A 19,735-nucleotide genomic window follows, 5' to 3' on the forward strand; every position below is an offset into this window, starting at 1 on the left:
TTTAAAGGCATTTCAAGTGCCAAACGCTTCTAAATGCGGTAGCTCGCATTAAGCCGCCTTTAGTTTACAGGCGTTTTTCATTTTTGGATTTTGAATTAAAATAAATATAAATTTTACATTTAAAATGTTTACCAGGGCTCCTTTTTTGTTGTCCCTTTGTTGTACTATTTTGGGTGGGGCATTCCTAACAGGGCCACCTACTGAGCAAATTTTGGGTGGTTCATCATGAATCGTCTGAAATTCGCTCTGTATATTACCAGCTCTACTTTAATATATCTTGCCCTAAGCACAGAGATAATCTGATTTTAGTTTTAGAGAGGTTTTTTTTTTTTTTTTTTTAAATATACTTTCTACCCAATACTAGAGGTGGAAGGGCACACAAAGAGGTTTGTGTCCTGTTACACAAAATAACAATATCTCCATCTGCATCCACTATATTCTTCCATAAATACAAGCAGTTAGCAGTCTTGCCCAACTTGGAAAGTAATGGCTGAATCCTGGGGACACTTGACTGGAAACTTGGGGCTAGTACAAAAAACAAAAAAATATTATTTTGGTCTTTTTTTTTTTTTTTTCTTTTTTTTTTTTTTGTTTAGAAGAAAAAAAAAAGTGTTGATTTAAATACCAACAAAATAAAGCTCTATTTGTGTGAAAAAAAAACAATGATAAAAACATCATATGGGTACAGTGCTGCATTACTGCGCAATTGTCATTCAAAGTACCACAGCCCTGAAAACTGGCCTGGGCAGGAAAAGGATAAAAGTGCCCTGTCGGCAAGTGGTTAAGATTGAACCACTTCATGTCCAAGGGTTAAATAGTTTCGTCTCAATGCTAGAGTTCCAATTTAAAGATTTGTATATCTGTCATATTCCCTTGCAAGCGTTTCTTCCCCCAGGGAGAACAAGTTTTATCTTTGTAGATAACTGAGGACCTCCAGCCCCCTTATTAGCTTTGTTGCCCTTCTCTGGACTCTCTTAAGTTCAAGGACATCCTGAGGACCTGTGACCAAAACTGGATGAAATACTCAAAATGTGGCCCAGCCAGAGGTTGGCATTGCATGCTATTGCTGAGTCTGTGATCTTCCAGGACCCCCAGATCCTTTTCCATCCTGGATTCCCCCAGAGGTCCCCCCCTAGCGAGTAACTTGCATTCATACTTTTAGCTCCCAGGTGCATTACTTTATATTTTTATTAAACCACATCTGCTATTTAGCTGCCTACCCCTCTATTTTACCTGGGTCTTCTTGTAAAGTTGCTATATCCTGTAGTGAAGTTTATCATCTTGCTTAGTTTTGTATCAGCAAACGCTCGGATGGAAATGTTTTTTTTTCTTTTTTCCCCAACTCTATATTGTTTATGAACACGTTAGAATTGGTCCTAGGGCAGAGCCCGGGGGTACCCTGCTTACAATTCTTTATTTTCTTGTATTGCATTACAAGTATTGTCCCAATGTAAATCATTCCTACAGTAGGTCAGTCGAGATTTGGAGAGTGCTCAAAGGTGTAGAAATATATTAATAAAAGGTATAGTAAGCGTTTGTTTTTTTTTTTTTTTGTGAAAAACTAACTTTATTTTGGAAAATTTTGGTGGCATCTGGAGTTGGCCTTCTTAAAATATTTAATACCCAGGATAGGTAAAATAATTTTTAGTAAAAGGACTTTGAAAAAAAGGAAAAGTTAAATCCGAAACAAAATTTTCAGTTTATTAAATCCACTAAATACATACAAGATGCAGCTAAACAAAAACAGTTTAAAGTTTTTGTTTAGAAAGTAGCCATAACCTGAGTAGAAAAGCCTGTCCCCTGTCAGCGTGCTGCTGAGAAGGACCCTTGTTCTCTCTGTGGAAGCAATGATGTTTCTGCTGAGGTCTAGCATGCTCCCTGCTTGATCAAATCTTTAGCTCTGCAAACAGCAGAGCTCATACTCGCTATTGGAGAACTGTAGCTCTTATTTAGCAGCAAGAATATCTGACCTCGGCAAAGAGACCACAGCTTCCACGTAGGAAGCAAGGCATGTTCTTTACAGTGCTGGGGGGGGGGGAGGGGGAGACGGGGCTTTTCTACTCCAGACTGTGACTGCTTTCTAAAGAAAATGAACTGTAAAATATTAAACTGCTTTTTGCTTTGATGCACTTGGAGTTAATTTATCCCTCATTTGGGCTCGAATTCCATTAAAAGGACTGGTAATGTTCCCATCAATATCCAAAGGAATAATCTGCATTGGAAGGTGGTAGGCTATGATCTTCACTACTGCATATGGAGGTTAGTCATGATTACTTACAACCACTGGCATTTATAGTTGTAGTTGGTACATATAATCTAGGATATCACAATGGAGGGAACTGCTTTGACTGCATCTATCAGAATGGAATTTGTTTTTCCTCTCTGGAGGAACATTAGTCATGGTTGCACAGAGGGTTGGCTTTGCCTTGTACTGGAACCAAACTGCAATTCGATTGAGGCTAAACTTGATAGACTTGTCTCCTTTAACCTTGTTATGATGGAACCATACTATGTAATTACGTAACTTGTTTCAATGGACGCGTTGTTCTCCTAAGCATTAGAAATGTACTTATTGAAGTGGTGGTTTCTCATTGCAAACTTTAAAAATGTAGGCTTCCTTCAGTCTTTCCTCATCTTTCAACTAGCAGAGCAAGATCTCATACCACAAAGAGAGGTAGCTTGAACTCCTTGCTAGGGCCTACCTTCCATGATGCTTCTTGAATGTTCTGTAGCAGCATATACAGCCCATCATGTTTGCTTTCTTTGATAGGTGTGGTGCTGTTGGATATCTTGAGGAAAACCTAGTTTTATTGCAATTGCGCTACCTAAAAGTTTCATTTAAGTGTTAGCTTGTCTGACATCTCTATTGCCTTCTCCTTTACATACCATACAAAAATAGCAGCTTTTATCGTGAAGTAAAGCCTGATATATGTGCACAAATTTATGTTCTAGATCTTTTGGCACCTTGTCTGACCCATTTTAATTACCCAAAAGCCTTTAGATAATGAGCAACTATAATTTTAGATGGGAGCCCTAAGGGGGAGCGGGTTTGCATCTCTGCCTGGAATATTTAGTATGGGTTCATCTTGTTCATCTATTAAAATGTTAGGTAATTAACTCTGTTCTCTCCTCTTATTCTGCAGCTCAAATCGAAATAATTCCGTGCAAAATCTGTGGAGACAAATCATCAGGGATCCATTACGGGGTCATCACCTGCGAGGGTTGCAAGGTACAGTATATGGTGAAATGGGATCACATTTTTCTTATTATAAGGCACAGTGATCTTCCAAAGCTTATCACAAGTTCAGGATATGAAACACAAGTGCAGTACATAGGGGTCCGCAGACTCATAACTTTGTTTTTATGATGTTATTTGGATGAAAAACATTATTCCTATATTGTTGGCTTTGGGCTGACCTTTGTAAATGGTGCTCCATATTGGGTTCAGATTATGGTGGCTGCAGCAGCGACCTTAGTTTTGTATTCATATACAGTTTGTGCTCTTTGGTGTGCAGTCTTGTAGTGGAAGGCAGGTGATACCAGGGACGTGTGGTGAGGTCAGTGACATACATACATACACACATACACACACACACGCCACGAACGTTACAGCGAGAGAAATAATTTTAGCACTAGACCTCCTCTGTAACTGTAAACATGTAATCTGTAAAAAAATTTAAAGCGTCACCTATGGAGACTTTTAAGTATGGAAAGTTTCGTGCCATTCCACAAGTGTGCGCAATTTTAAAACGTGACATGTTGGGTATCTATTTACTTGGCTTAACATCATCTTTCACGTTATACAAAAAAATCGGGCTAACTTTTTAGTGTGTGTGTGTTGTGTTTTTTTTTTTCCCCCAAAAAAACATGTTTTGAAAAATTGCTGCACAAATACCGTGTAACATAAAAAGTTGCAATGACCACCATTTTATTACTTAGGGTGTCTGTTAAAAAAATATATATAATGTTTGGGGGTTTTGAGTAATTTTCTATCAAAAAAAGATGATTTTTACATGTATGGGAGAAGTGTCAGAATTGGCCTGGGTGGCAAGTGGTTAATTACCATAAGTAATAAACAAATAATTATTGTATAATATAATTTACTATATTTTCAAAAACTGTATATAAGCAGGTGGCTTAATGGACAGATTGCTGAAGTTTGAAGTTTATAACTTCAAACCCAAAAATTTCACAGTAAATGGATAAAAAAATGATTGTTTTTTAACCAAGCATAAGTCCTATATTATTATGTTATATGTTTATAACCGTACCTTTTCAACAGGCAGCAGATACTCATTCTCCCTCTTAACTGTGTGAGAAAAAGATGGGTAAATCTTATACCCATAAACCCATGCTTTTTCCTTCTAGTTAAGAGGGCTGGGCTGGGAGGGAGCATTTGTCTTTTAGACACATGCCCCCTTCTATGACACTGTAGTGAGAGGCAGGCCTCCACTGCAGCAGTTTTATTGTACAGCATTGTTCCAATGTTTTACCATTGGTCAAAGGTGCCAAGCTGTCCATTTAAGCTCGGTGCTTCTGACAAGTGAGGAGAGCTCATCCTCTCAGTCTGCTGCAAACAGAGTGTGCCAACTTGTATTTAACCACTTCAGCCCTGAACCATTTGGCTGGCAAAAGACCAGAGCACTTTTTCTGATTCGGCACTGGGTCGCTTTAAGTGACAAGTGCACGGTCGTGCGATATGGACCCCAAACAAAATTGACGTCCTTTTTTCCCCACAAATAGAGCTTTCTTTTGGTGGTATTTGGTCACCTCTGTGGTCTTTATTTTTTGCGCTATAAACAAAAAAAATAGCGACAATTTTGAAAAAAAAAAAAAAAAACACATTATTTTTTGCTTCTTGCTATAATAAATATCCCCAAAAAATATATATAAAAATGTTTTTTTTTCTTCCTCAGTTTAGGCCAATACATATTCTTCTACATATTTTTGGTAAAAAAAAATCGCAACAAGCATTTATTGCTTGCTTTGCGTAAAAGTTATAGCGTCTACAAAATAGGGGTAGTTTTATGGCATTTTTGTAATTTTTTTTTTTATACTAGTTATGGCGGTGATCTGCGATTTTTATCGTGACTGCAACATTATGGCGGACACATCGGACATTTTTGACACTATTTTGGGACCATTGTCATTTATACAGCGATCAATGCTATAAAAATGCATTGATTACTGTGTAAATGACACTGGCAGTGAAGGGGTTAAGTGTGTCCTAGGGAGTGATTCTAACTGTTAGGGGGCGTGGCTTACTGTGACACATCAGTGATCGCTGCTCCCGATGAGAGGGAGCAGACGATCAGTGTTGTGTCACTAGGCAGAACAGGGAGATGCCTTGTTTACAAAGGCATCCCCCTGTTCTGCCGTTCTGAGACCCGATTGCAGGACACCAGCGGACATCGAGTCCGTGGGTCCCGCGGGCAGGGTCACGGAGACTGCAGCGGGCGCGTGCCTGCTAGGGGGCACGTTCAGAGCAACGTGTATATATACGCTGCTTTGCCTGCCCGTTCCATTCTGCCGACGTGCGTGAGGCAGTCGGCAAGCGGTTAAACTGGCCGCTCTGTATGTAGCTTCTGACAGGCTGCACAAGAAGCCCTGTATCTCCGGAACTATAGATGGCAGGAGGCCCATATTTTGACCAGTGGTGGGGTATGACCTCAGCTCTTTCGTTTCTTCTTCTTTTTTTTTTTTTTTTATATGTTCATGGTAGGTGAGGCTCTGCCTCATCTGCCTCATCTGCCTCACCTGCCTGCCCTGTCTGCACGTCCCTAGGTGATACGTGCTTGTGTTCATCACAGTTTCTTATACCAAGCAGTCTAGCATCGAAATCTCTAGTTTCATCGCCAAGGGAAACACTGTTGACAGTATAGCCAGAGGACGGTAAGGATAGTTTCTTTTTTGTAGTAGGACAAGTTTTTCAGGTGCGGGTGTTTGGATTTTTTTTTTTTATTCATTCTTTACATATTTTTTCAAGAACTTGATGCATTATAAATAAAGGACATTTTACTCTATTCTTCTTCTTTAATATTTTTTTTCTTCTTTATCCCCACTCAAGTTGTAGTATTCTGTTGTATCTCATGTAGCAATTCTCAATTCAGGCATCTTGGCAGTTGACACGCTGTGTAGTTGTAACAATTTTATATGTCCAAGTTTCTTTGTTGAATATTTTTTGCTGTCTGTTCTTCATGTGTTTTTTTTCTATGCAACACAGACCTGTTTTATTTTTTAAAGTCACTTTGTCATGAGAAATGTATGGGGGCTGCCATCGATCACCCCTCATTTAAAAGAAGAGTACCCTTTTGTAAGAAAAAAGTAAGCGCTATATTTGCAGAAAAGTGCATTTTTTTTTTTTTTGCAAAGCATTGCAACCATGATCAGTGGGTTGCGGGTGCAGTGCAAGGCTCCTGCAGACTGTTCCTCTAGCCCTATGCCTGTACTGAGGTACAGACTTTCAGTTAGAGGATGTGTCAATGCAGTACAAGTGCTGGGGTCACCATAACTGTGCTCCTTTAAGAACTATAGATCTGTCTGATGCTGTGGCAGCTGGGATGTGTATTTTATTCATTCACAAATCTCTAAAGAGGACCTGAACAGTGGATGCTGTGTCCAAAAAAAGACAATCTGGGGCAAGAGAATAGTCACTGGTATTGCTAATAGACCCCTGCGGTTTTATTTCCCCGTTCTTGACTTTGATGCCTTGTTTTACACTGTGTCTCTGTATGGAGGCAGTTCTCTTGGTAGAGGCAAAGCTTGCTTTGACAGAGTTAGCCCTTTGAGTGTTGGAATATTCAAGAAGCAACGGGGGAAGATGCACTGATCCACAGATCTAATGAAGCAGAAGTGGGGAGATCCTTGCACTGCAGTTTTTTCTCCATTTTTAAGGAGAACAGTGCAGAGCACAGTTGCATAACCATATCCCACTACAAATCTCCTGAGACTAGCAGCCCAAAGGCATGGTGCCTTTTACATGACAGATGTACAGCTATGAAGCTGTTGGCACAGGAGTGTCTAGGCACACTTGCAGTTATTTTTTCAGGAGAAATTAAAGAGAAACTCCAGTCATATTTCTAAAAAAATTTAAGTCAGCAGCAACAAAAACTGTAGCTACTGACTTTTAATAAACAGACACTCGCCTGTCCCAGGATCCAGCACTGTGCTGCTTTTTCCACCGGTCTTTGGTTCCCGGCGGCGCCATCTTAACTGTGGGCAACCTGCTGTGATAGCTCGGATCTAGATGTTCCATATAGCAAATCTTTATGGTTTAGGTGCTGATCGACCTTAGTGTATAAATCTCTCTTCCAGCCTGCTAATAAATAGCTCTGACTCTATATGTGAGCAGCTATTTTCATTAATTAGTTTTTTTTTTATGCTTTAGTTGATGACTTCTGGTTCGGGATCCTTACTGCCAGCCCTTACCTTGGCCCACCCAACCATTTTTTGTCATTTGCATGAAAATCTTTTCTTATGCTGTGACTTTTTTTTTTTTTCATGTTGAAAAACAACTTTTATTAAATTTGTAAATGACTTCATCATACTTTTGTACCAGGAACATAATTGTGCAATGATAAATGGTAAACCCTGCAGAATAAGCCTGGTTCCCTAAATCTACAGTAATACTAGTTTTAGGCTCCATGCACACTAGGAGCAGAAAAAACGTCAAAGTTTTTAGCTTAAAAAACGTGGCATAAAAGACACAAATAGAAAGCATATTGTACAAAGTTTAGGTGAGTCTATGAGAGTTTAAGAATTTTAGTTTATAGGCAAAGACACATAGAATACAATACAACACATAGGCTATGTGCAAAGACACATAGAATACAATAGAAGTGCTTCTAGAGGCAGGAGAAAAAAACGTCAAACGCCTGTAGAATCGACGTTTTTTAAGTCCAGTGTACATGGAGCCTTAAAGCTATCACAAACTATACTGAGAAAAAAAAGCATAGCTTTTTTCTTGGTTTGTTTTTTTTTTTTTTTTTGCCCAGTAATGCACAAAACACAAAAACAAAAATATAACATCCTCTGTTAGGGTGTCTCCACTCTGGATGGAGGGGTAATGGAAACTACTTTTGGATAGCAGCACTGGCAATCTGGGCAGAGGTTGATATTTGATACACTTGCAAATTTTTTCTTTTGACCCCTTTTCACACTGGGGCCATCTGTGCATTAGCGGTAAAGTGCCGCTCGTTTTAGCTGCGCTTTACTGCTCTTTAAGCGGTGCTTTTCGACCGCTAGCGGATGCGTTTAACTCCCGCTAGCAGCCGAAGAAGGGGTTAGAAACGGCTGTGTTGTGGCGCTTCGGAAGCGCTGCCCATTCATTGCAATGGCCAGGGGCGTTTTGGGAGCGCTGTATACAGCGCTCCCAAACCGCCACAAAGATGTTGCTTGCAGGACTTTTTCCAATGTCCCGCAAGCGCACCGCCCCAGTGTGAAAGCAATCGGGCGGCATGAGAGGGTGGCATGAGAGGCAGTTTTCAGGCGCTTTACAGGCGCTATTTCTAGAGCTAAAACGCCTGAAAACTGCCTCAGTTAAAAGGGGTCTTTGAGATAAAGGTTTTACATAAGCTGACCCCTGTCAGTGTTAAAGAGGAACTTTGGTCATTTATACAAAAATCAAGTCAACAGCTACAAATGCTGTAGCTGTTAAGTTTTAATACATAAACAAAAAATTTGCCCGTGGGACTTTAAATGAAGTGTCCATGGTGATCCCATATAGATAGAAAGAGTATAAAAGTAACATAATTTATTGAAGTAAATATCATCCAGTACAAGTCATGAGCATAGGTGATAATTACATAGGAACGGCAACATAATACAATGGTCTTAAAAACATAACCATCATGACATAACATTAAAGTATAAAGAGTACAGATATACATGATACATCTGTAACCCGACGCGTTTCGCGAGCTCTCCTCGCTTCATCAGGGGCTGATGTGTATATCTGATTTCTGTAATAACAAGTAAACATGTATTGAAGTATAGTTTGTAATTGGACAACAATATGAAGCCGGAGCTAGTAATCTGATACCTACTTGTCAGGCACTTGACCCCAAAGATGGCGGCCCCAGGCAAGGGGCAGCGGGAAAACATCTCCCCCGGGAGCTGAGGGGGAGGAGACCACGGAATGGAGGTTCAGGATCAGGCATAGGGCAGGCATGGCAAGTAGATAGAGAAAGGAGAGATAAAGGATGGACCCGACTGTCACCCACGATGGTTACAGAACGTGCTCACTGTAAAAAATATAACAAAAATATATGTATCTAAGATATTGGCAGTAACCATATCCAAAAAAAGGGGTTTGCAGTAGTATGATTAGGTATGGTGGGTGCAGGGTGTCCAGCAGAGCATAAGAGGGAGAATGGAAGCAAGACAGAAACCAGAGAAAGAGTAAAAAAGATGTGAGCCCAAGTGTTACCCGTGAATCTAGCAGGGCATAGTCTCTGTAATAAAATATATAGATAGTATAAATAAAGTGATGGATAATATAGTCTCCTAAATAGCCTAAGAATCCTGCATGGCATGTACACCCATGATGAGGTACATGAATATGTATGTTTGTATAGCTTGAATGGTTCATGTCATAATGTAATGGAAGTATAAGGCTGGGATATAGGAAAAATAAGAATGCCCTGCAGAGCATGGGGGGGGGGGGGGTTTGATGTGAAAAGAAAAAGAGTGTAGAGAAAAGAGTGGAGGGGGTAGTGAAGAAAAAGGGAAAAAAAGGGGAAAAAAGAGAGAAAGAAAAGAAAAAGGAGGGGTAAAGTTTTAATAAGCAGACCCTTTACTGTCCAGGAGTCCAGCCACTGTCTTCACCGGGGACGGTTCTTCGCTGATCTTTAGGTCTCCAGAGCTGCCATCTGTGCTGCGACTTCCGGCTGTTTTACAGCCAGATCCCCACTGCATGTGTGAGACACGCCATGCATGCAGACTGGTCCCACAGCCGGTTGCAGGCAGAGAGAGGGAACCGATCTTCTGCAATTCACCCCATGGCAAGAAAAGTGGTAGTGGCAGCGGTACCTGTCAGAAAAAGGTACCCGTTCCTCAAAAAAAAGACTTCCAACAATGGCGTGAGTAAGTAACAGAAATGGACATACTGGCCGCATCACAAAGTTAAAACCTCTATCCCAAAAAAGACAGAACAGATTGCGGTACTTTCTGAAAAAAAAAGTTTACTGGAGTTCGCCTTTAATTTAGTCCAGTCCATCCAAATTTGCTTGTGCATCTTACACTACTCTCGCCAAAGGATGATAATGCTGCTGTCCAAGAGAGTTGCTCCTTTATCCAGAGTATGACCACCCTAAAACAAGAAGTTTGTTACTGGCTTGATCACCAGGTGGAAATGGGGGGGGGGGGGGGAGCCTAAAAAAAATTTATGCAGCCGCCACATCTAAGAATTGGTATAAATGTGTTTTTATGTTTTTAATACCATGTTAAATGTGAAAATTTTAATAATCCTCAAGTCGTGTGTTTTTTTTTTTTTTTTTTTTGTTTTTTTTTTGTATAAACTTGTATACAGTCTATCATATTAATATTTGATCATATATGTATTATGAAAAATGACAAACTTTTGCAGAAACTGTTGATGATGTTGATGAATCGTAAAAAGCATTCAGGGGTAAACGACTTCAAAAGCAGAAAAGGGGGAAAAAAAAGACATTATTCAAATAATTTGCATTTTTCACCTCTGTACTCCAATATTAAAGTATGTAGTGATGACGTATGTGAAGTATGAAGTTTTACCATCAGAAGAATTTGGAATGTTCTCCTTTTGTATAAAAATGAGGATCTCTGTTAATTAAAGTGGTTGTAAAGACTAAAGGTTTGTGCATGAAGGTAAAGAAACCACCTGAGTGCTGCTCCCCCCACAGCTGTCTCGGGATTCCCTCTCCTCATTGGCTGAGAGAGCAGCAGGAGCTATTGGCTCCCACTGCCATCAATCCACAGCCAGTGAGCCAATGAGGAGAGAGCGGGGGATGGGGCAGAGCCACAGATCTGTGTCTTATGGATGCATAGAGCAGGGCTTGGGAGCGAGCACACACCTGTGCCGCATAGCAACCGCCTTCTTATGAGCGGGGGACTAGGTCAAGGGGGGGGGGACGCTCTGTGCAAAACCACTGCACAGAGCCGGTAGGTATGACATGATTTTTTTTTTTTTTTTTTTAATGCCAAACCTATTTTAATGCCACTTTTTAAACATTACCCTACAAATATTAATTTATAAACTAAATCTAAGACCAATATTGAAAAAAAAGAATTACCATATACACTGAATAGAAGAACATGGAGTACAAATGACTAGAAAAGCAGAAGATTATGCAAATCTAAGGTGGGTTTATGGTGGGAGTATCTTGCACTTCCTAATTGCTTATATTTGTCAAATTTTTGAGGTTTGTTGAAATGATTGATATGAAAAATTATCAAAAAAACATCAGCTTTTGAGAATCTTGTTTTTGTTATAAATTCCTTAGTTTGACCTTTTCATTTTGTGTTAAACAGCAGTTTTGGTTTGACTAAGTTTTTTGACAGAGTATTAAACTACCTTCCAACATATTTTTATTTATTTATTTTTTTTTAAACTCGAGTTCTGGTGACTAGATATTGCAGCTTGACTTTCAAGCTCTGCCCAGCTTCCATGGCCATTGCCCGGGATCTCCCTTTCCCATGCTTGAGTGTTTAATTCTAGAGAATTGCCAGTGGAAGGCAGGAGAATTGAGACACCAAAATGGAGACCGCAGGACTTGAAATGGGTATGAAATTGCCCTAATCTCAAGTTGTAAAAGCCAGTCAATGATTCCTTATACACAGAGGGGACGGAAAGTATTCAGACCCCCTTAAATTTTTCACTCTTTGTTATATTGCAGCCATTTGCTAAAATCATTTAAGTTCATTTTTTTCCTCATTAATGTACACACAGCACCCCATATTGACAGAAAAATACAGAATTGTTGACATTTTTGCAGATTTATTATAAAAGAAAAACTGAAATATCACATGGTCCTAAGTATTCAGACCCTTTGCTCAGTATTTAGTAGAAGCACCCTTTTGATCTAATACAGCCATGAGTCTTTTTGGGAAAGATGCAACAAGTTTTTCACACCTGGATTTGGGGATCCTCTGCCATTCCTCCTTGCAGATCCTCTCCAGTTCTGTCAGGTTGGATGGTAAACGTTAGTGGACAGCCATTTTTAGGTCTCTCCAGAGATGCTCAATTGGGTTTAAGTCAGGGCTCTGGCTGGGCCATTCAAGAACAGTCACGGAGTTGTGAAGCCACTCCTTCGTTATTTAAGCTGTGTGCTTAGGGTCATTGTCTTGTTGGAAGGTAAACCTTCGGCCCAGTCTGAGGTCCTGAGCACTCTGGAGAAGGTTTTCGTGCAGGATATCCCTGTACTTGGCCGCATTCATCTTTCCCTCGATTACAACCAGTCGTCCTGTCCCTGCAGCTGAAAAACACCCCCACAGCATGATGCTGCCACCACCATGCTTCACTGTTGGGACTGTATTGGACAGGTGATGAGCAGTGCCTGGTTTTCTCTACACGTACCGCTTAGAATTAAGGCCAAAAAGTTCTATCTTGGTCTCATCAGACTAGAGAATCCTTATTTCTCACCATCTTGGAGTCCTTCAGGTGTTTTTTAGCAAACTCCATGCGGGCTTTCATGTGTCTTGCACTGAGGAGAGGCTTCCGTCGAGCCACTCTGCCATAAAGCCCCGACTGGTGGAGGGCTGCAGTGATGGTTGACTTTCTACAACTTTCTCCCCTCTCCCGACTGCATCTCTGAAGCTCAGCCACAGTGATCTTTGGGTTCTTCTTTACCTCTCTCACCAAGGCTCTTCTCCCCCGATAGCTCAGTTTGGCCGGACGGCTAGCTCTAGGAAGGGTTCTGGTCGTCCCAAACGCCTTCCATTTAAGGATTATGGAGGCCACTGTGCTCTTAGGAACCTTAAGTGCAGCAGAAATTTTTTTGTAACCTTGGCCAGATCTGTGCCTTGCCACAATTCTGTCTTTGAGCTCTTCAGGCAGTTCCTTTTGACCTCACGATTCTCATTTGCTCTGACATGCACCGTGAGCTGTAAGGTCTTATATAGACAGGTGTGTGGCTTTCCTAATCAAGTCCAATCAGTATAATCAAACACAGCTGGACTCAAATGAAGGTGTAGAACCATCTCAAGGATGGTCAGAAGAAATGGACAGCACCTGAGTTAAATATGAGTGTCACAGCAAAGGGTCTGAATGCTTAGGACCATGTGATATTTCAGTTTTTCTTCTTTAATAAATCTACAAAAATGCAATTCTGTGTTTTTCTGTCAATATGGGGTGCTAGGTGTACATTAATGAGGAAAAAAAATTAACTTAAATGATTTAGCAAATGGCTGCAAAATAACAAAGAGTGAAAAATTTAAAGGGGTCTGAATACTGTGTGTGTGTATGTGTGTGTGTGTGTGTGTGTGTGTGTATATATATATTTGTACAACAGGTGAGTGACGTGTTGTACAGCACTTGCGCTGACTCCGGGGATAGACTGTTCAAGTATTGTGTGTTTTTTTTTTTTTTTGTTTTTTTTTTTCACTCTTTCTCTTACTCTTGTGAGAGTTTGCTAGCAGGACAGAGGGGCAGGGGGAGTGGAGGAGGGCACACAGGGCTGCGGGGGGGCTTTCCCAGGAAAGTGGAGGAGGGCTGGAGGGGGCCCGATAAGGGTGGAGATAGGAATACAGTATATAAAAATAAACGTGCAGCGCTAACCAAAACAGTGAAAATAGAAATAAAACAATGATGAAAGTGAATACAGTGAAATTGCTCAACACAATATACACCTGTGAGGTATACCAAAATGTCCAAAGTGAATACACTAAGTTCAAGAGTGTCCAGAGGTAAAAATTGACCTCAACGTATTAAAGCCCAAAAAAAAAAAACACTGTTAATAGGTGTACATGGAAGGAGTCTTCTCAGACGAGAGAAATGCTTGAAAATAAGATGTTGACTGGAGACTGGATATCACAGCAATCAGAGGTAAAACGACATAAACTTGTAGAGTAAATACTCTTACCAGATCATGTGGGACATATCTGCCATACGGCAGTACATCTATCCAAGCTTGTGGGAATGATCTCCCATGTATTCTCCCCGGAGGTTCTCCCTAGGTCACAATCTTCAGTGGGTGAAGTTGGCCTGAGTCACGGTCACCGATAGCCAGGGCAGTCGCCGGTGGGGGTTATCAGCTCGCTCACACACTCTCCCGTTCTCGGCAGGTTCAAGGGGTCAGAAACGCCCCATCATGGAAGTATTCATGGAGGAAAAAGAAAAGAAGGGGCTCCACATGGCGTAGGTCAAAAAATTTTAAAGGGATTTATTGGATAAAAACCTTACAAATAAAAGTGATCACTGAATAAAAATCAATGGCAATGTGGGAAGCTCAAACTTTGGACATTTTGGTATACCTCACAGGTGTATATTGTGTTGAGCAATTTCACTGTATTCACTTTCATCATTGTTTTATTTCTATTTTCACTTTTTTGGTTAGCGCTGCACGTTTATTTTTATATATTCTATATAACTTGGTTTGTTTGTGTGCTAGCTGCTACATATTACCGTGTTCACATAGCTTTATTTTGGTCAGCGCAGCCTCTCATTTATATCACGATAGGAATACAGTGCCTACCGGTCACGCATGAGCAGTAAATGGAACACTTCTGATCCGATGTGTACAGCATACTATAGTGTACTTCTGTTGCCGCTGCTAAATCAGCCAGTAAACAAAGGGCTGCACTGCTATAGTAACCTATATACATTGGATTGGAAGCGCTCACATGTATCCGTGCCAGGCACGGATACATGTGAGTGCAACTTTTATATACTTGTTTATACTCTTACATCCTAGACTTATCCTGAGGGCTTATTAGAGTGGCGGGGTGCAAGCTCAGGAACCAATCTGGTTTTTCAAAAGCGCATTTTGACCTTCTGTAAAAAGGACTCAAACACCTTGGTGAGTTGCCATCTACCCTTTGAGCACCTGTGGTGAATATACTAGAAAGACATGTCTGACTAGAAGCACTTCTTCTTTTTTTTTTGTGTTGGGTATTGTCACTTTGGACTTTGTTTTGCATTTTTCATAGTTATTTACTTTCACAAATTTTATTTCACTGATTTTAAAACACATCACGTGTTATTCATTCATCAGTTATATATCCTACACCCATTTTCACAGAGCCATTATGTTTGATTATGATTTTACATTGTGAGCGCCGATACCTTTTACCCATTGTTTTTTCATTTTGAGGTGATTTAATCGCTTATTTAAAGGGGCAGAAGCCACGTGCGCTTGATTTCATATTCAGGGCGCCATCACCTGTTAACATGAGAGAAACCATACTAATTCCTAATTAAGTTTTAAAATGTTAGAACTACATACTAAAAAAATTTTGGGGATTATGCGAATGACTGCAGTTCCTCTTTATGAACCTTTGAAATCAGTATAGGATGGAGTGAACTTACTGTATAATTGAATGGTTACGAAGTGCTCCCCTCTACAACCTATGTTGCTTCTTCTAACTTTGTTTCTTGGCTGTGCTGGCTCTGATTACCTTTCTGGTAAACAGAATGTTTCGCTAGCTGTTGTTTTTCCCTGCTAGGAGTTGGACGTCTGTTAATCATTTGCTAACTCTTGAATAACATCAGCCTCTTGGGAGTGGTTTGATGTTTTTCTAGCTAGCCATGTGTCCTAGTGTATTTCAGATAGGACATTAAGCCCTGGTTCACACCAGTGCGATTTGTCATATGGTTTGACAGTTCAAAATCGCATGAAAAGTCACACCCCATTGCCAGCAAAGGAAGCGTTAAAATCGCCGTGACTTGTGTCGCAGCAACTTTGAAAAAGGTTCCTGCACTATTTCATGTGCAACTTGAATTGACATCTGTGTGGATGAAGCTGCACATGAAATTGCACTGATCGGCGGCTTTGAAATTGCATTGAAGTAGCACAATTTCAAAGCCGCACTGGTGTGAATCAGGGCTAAAGAATGTGTTGCCATTAAGAGGTCTTTTTCTGGCATGCAAGTTAATATTCCTACATTGGAAATCTGAAGATCCACCCTCCCCATGCAGAGAGGGACAGCGTGTCTCCGCCGTGGGAATTACGGGGCTCAGGGGAGTAAAATGGGGGGGCTTGGGGGCCTAGGGGCTGGTGACTGCCAGAAGTTATTTCATAGGAGGCATTAAGGTGAAAAAAACATGAGGGTTTACAACCCCATTAAGGTTATTCTTCTAAAGGGATGCAGACCTTGCATTTTCTTCATTAGAACACTGCAAGTGTATCAGTTGAATAACAACTCCCATTCAGATTCACTTTGCACATAAACTAGAGGTGTTTTCTTCAGAGCAGAAACAGGTAGGACTCTGCAACAGAGTATTTTGAAATCCTTACAATGTACACTAATCACCCAGAGGGGATTGTGTTGGGTTTTTTGAGGGTTTTTTTCATAACAAAAGAGGAGTTGCTCATTAAGTGAGCTATTGCCTATCCTGACCAGCATTATTTCATGATCATCAAGATCAGTTAAAGTGGTAGTAAACTCTGTACTACCACTTGTACCTACAGGTAAGCCTAAAATAAGGCTTACCTGTAGGTACTGTGAATATCTCCTAAACTGTGCAGGTTTAGGAGATATTCAGAGTGCATGCAGCTGATGACATCATTTGCGCATGCGCTCTGAAGGTCCGACTTATAATGCTGGGCCTTCAGAGCCCACGCCGGAAACAGCGGCTCCCGTGCCCTTGCGCGGGAGTTACGTTATCGTGGCTCCGGCCAATCACATAGCTGGAGCTCGCGAACCCCGAAGACAAACGGGGGAACCTGTCAGCCTTCTCAGCGGTGACTTTACAGCGCTGGAGGGCTTCTTTCCAAGATGAGTATTTCAGTGAACATCGGCAGTTTACAACCACTTTAAAGGAGAAGTATAGCCACAGCTTGTTTGGCTGTACATCTCCTGTGGATCACAGGAGTGCAGTTCTACCTAAAGCCCAGTGTTGGCTGCCTCATAGAGCCGGTCCAGGCTAAGGAATGATCTCAACCATATTGCTGGGATTCACCCAGGAGCCTGGACCGTCACCTGGCTCAGCCTCCCAGCTGTTACCACCCTCTCCACAGGCCGGCACTCCAGTGAGTGCTGGGGAGGGAGGGGCAGAGAGCAGTGGTTGAAAGTCACCGCTCTCTGCTCAGAGCGACAGGTAAAACTGAGTGATCAGCAGTGTTTGATTGTCCAGTTCTCAACCTTTGAGCCGGTGGGAGTCCGATTGAGCATCTGGTCGATGTTGCATCCACCTAGGTGAGTTTAAAAAAAAAAAAAAAAAAAAAAGGGTCGGGATGACTAAGCGGAACTAGCACCTTTTTTTTATATTAATACTGTTTGAGAAAATATATCACATGTTGGCCTTCATCACAGGGGTCTGTTTTATTTACTATTGACAACATACTTCCATGAAATGAACAGTTATTTATCACATATTTTTGGGCCTTCAAAACTACATAGGGCGTTTGCACCACAAAGGCAATAATGTTTACCTTTTATCACCCACAGCCAAGCTACAGAATTGAGATTATGTATGTTAATAGGTGTTACATTAATGTGCTGATGTTGAGGCACCCTGCTCCTTTCAATCTTTTTATATCACTGCACAAGGTTTTTTTTTTTTAGGCCCTTCCCATGGGGTCATTACGGCAGTCTGTCTTTTGACCCATGAATACACAGATCAAAGCCAGACTTCAATGTGTCCCTATAGACAGCTGAATGTAAGCTGATTTACATCTGCCTATATTCGTCCGCATCCAAGTCAGTCGGACTGAATGCAAAAAGTTTGCTTCCAAGTCCGCTTTTACTGACCTGACCAGATATGGTTGGGTATAGGTGGACCCAAGTGCTAGGCACCCTTGGAAAGCGGCCTAAGTGTTGTGCCATACATGAACAGCAGTTTTAGGAGCCAACATTGCTACTAAGGATGAGCTCTGGCGTGTTTGCACAACACACGTGCAGATCCCACCAGGAAGTCGGCACTGCGCTAATCACAGGCAGGGAGACATTTCCCGCTCTCTGCAGCCACGCATCGGGACAATTTCTCACTGCCTGTGATTAGCGCAGTGCTGACTTCCTGGCGGGATCTGCACGTGGGTTGTGCAAACACGCCAGAGCTCATCCTTAATTGCTACCACCCAGATAGCGAGGATAACTTGCCAAATATTTGTGGCAGTGTTGAATTGTAAGTCTGTTAACTTGCTGCACATTTTCACTGGCAATTTTGTACACTTGTAGAGCACTTGGAGAACAAGTTCTAGTTGACATATTTCCAATTTGTAGCAAATTTGCATGGCAAGCCTCTAGCAAGAGCAAAGTTGCAATGGTGAGTCTACAGCAAGAGCTCTGCAAGTCACAGTGACTCCTGTGGTGGGATGACTATTGCACAACATAACCAGAACTTGCAGCAGGCTTGCAAAATGTTTGCAGAGAAAGTTGATCTGGAGTCATGCAATGCGGACTTGCTGCAATTGTGCAACAAACTTGTAAAGCCTGGTAAGTCTAGCAATAGCTTAACAAGTCATTTTCAAACTTGCAGCTCAATTGCTTGCTACCTGGGCAACAGTGGTAGCAGCATCAATGATATGTGTGTGTACAGAGATTGGATATTTCAGTGGATACACAGGAGTACTTGGAGTCCAAGAAGAAATAAGAGAAACCTAGGTAGGAAGTATCATTGGCAAAGTTTATTCACCGCCTTTTCTTATATCATACCTTCTGGAAAAATTCCCATGCCAGAGTTACAAAAAGTATAGTAAAAGTGGTTCGTAAACCTCAGATGTGAGAAATATGAACAAAGCATATCCCTCTATAGTGTGTGCTTGTCTCAACCCAGAGCACTAAGCGTCATATCTGTCCACTGCTATGTTCCGGTTATCTATCTGCATGAGTAATTTCTGACAAGTTTTCCTGACACCAAGAGAAAAATGGTGACGGGTGGGATCTCCAGCTGATTAACAGCCTCGGCTCTGTTCCTGTGTGCTGTGTGAAGGGAGGGGTGTCTCTTCCCTCCAATCAGCTCATAGAGCTCTCCACACTGATGTAACCTCAGCTCTCCACCTCCTGCTTTTCAGAGCTGGGAGATCCTGTGTAAATTCTGCACTTTGAATGGCTGTAGGGGGAATATGGCTGTAGATAGACAGGTACAACTTATGTAGGAGGGTTTGTTTCATCTCTGTGTATCACACAAGGTCAGTCACTTCACTGGGTATATGTAAGGGTTTACAAGCACTTTAAAAAGTTGACGTTGCGGCAGTGGTCTGAGCGAACATGTTTTTGGAGCATTGTATCGGCCTACGCTTCTCGTTCTACCATCAGAAGAGTGACTGTAACTTTGACTTATGGAAGGCACCTTCATACTGATAGACCGAGCATACTTCTGCCAGTCAAATTGAAACATGGGAGATGTGTAGGAAGATGTGTCAGCAGTACTCTGTTTAGATATTACTGACTCTGCAACCTAATACAGCAGAAAAGGAAAGTGTGACATAGACCTTGAGAACTATTTCTTACAGAGGTAACAGGAGTTATTTTACTGGACAGATCAATGTAATGTGAGAGTCTTACTTAAAATAGTTCACTAAACATTTCATCATAAAACCGATTTATGAAAACTCAAATTAAAAAAAAAAAAAAAGTGTCAGGTCTCTCATTATAATTA

General features: G+C 41.2%; 1 protein-coding gene across 2 annotated transcripts in view; it reads left to right on the forward strand.

Annotated features, from left to right (window-relative positions):
- The window catches only part of LOC141131584 (nuclear receptor ROR-alpha A), a 685,522-nt gene that overhangs the window by 623,039 nt on the left and 42,748 nt on the right, over positions 1–19,735 (forward strand). For both annotated transcript variants that reach the window (XM_073619022.1, XM_073619023.1), the window contains one exon: positions 3,144–3,229. In XM_073619022.1, the coding sequence (XP_073475123.1) occupies positions 3,144–3,229 (86 nt within the window). The remainder of the gene's footprint in view (positions 1–3,143; positions 3,230–19,735) is intronic.

Source organism: Aquarana catesbeiana, linkage group LG03 (assembly GCF_042186555.1).
Source record: "Aquarana catesbeiana isolate 2022-GZ linkage group LG03, ASM4218655v1, whole genome shotgun sequence".
Classification (NCBI taxonomy): Eukaryota; Metazoa; Chordata; class Amphibia; order Anura; family Ranidae; genus Aquarana; species Aquarana catesbeiana.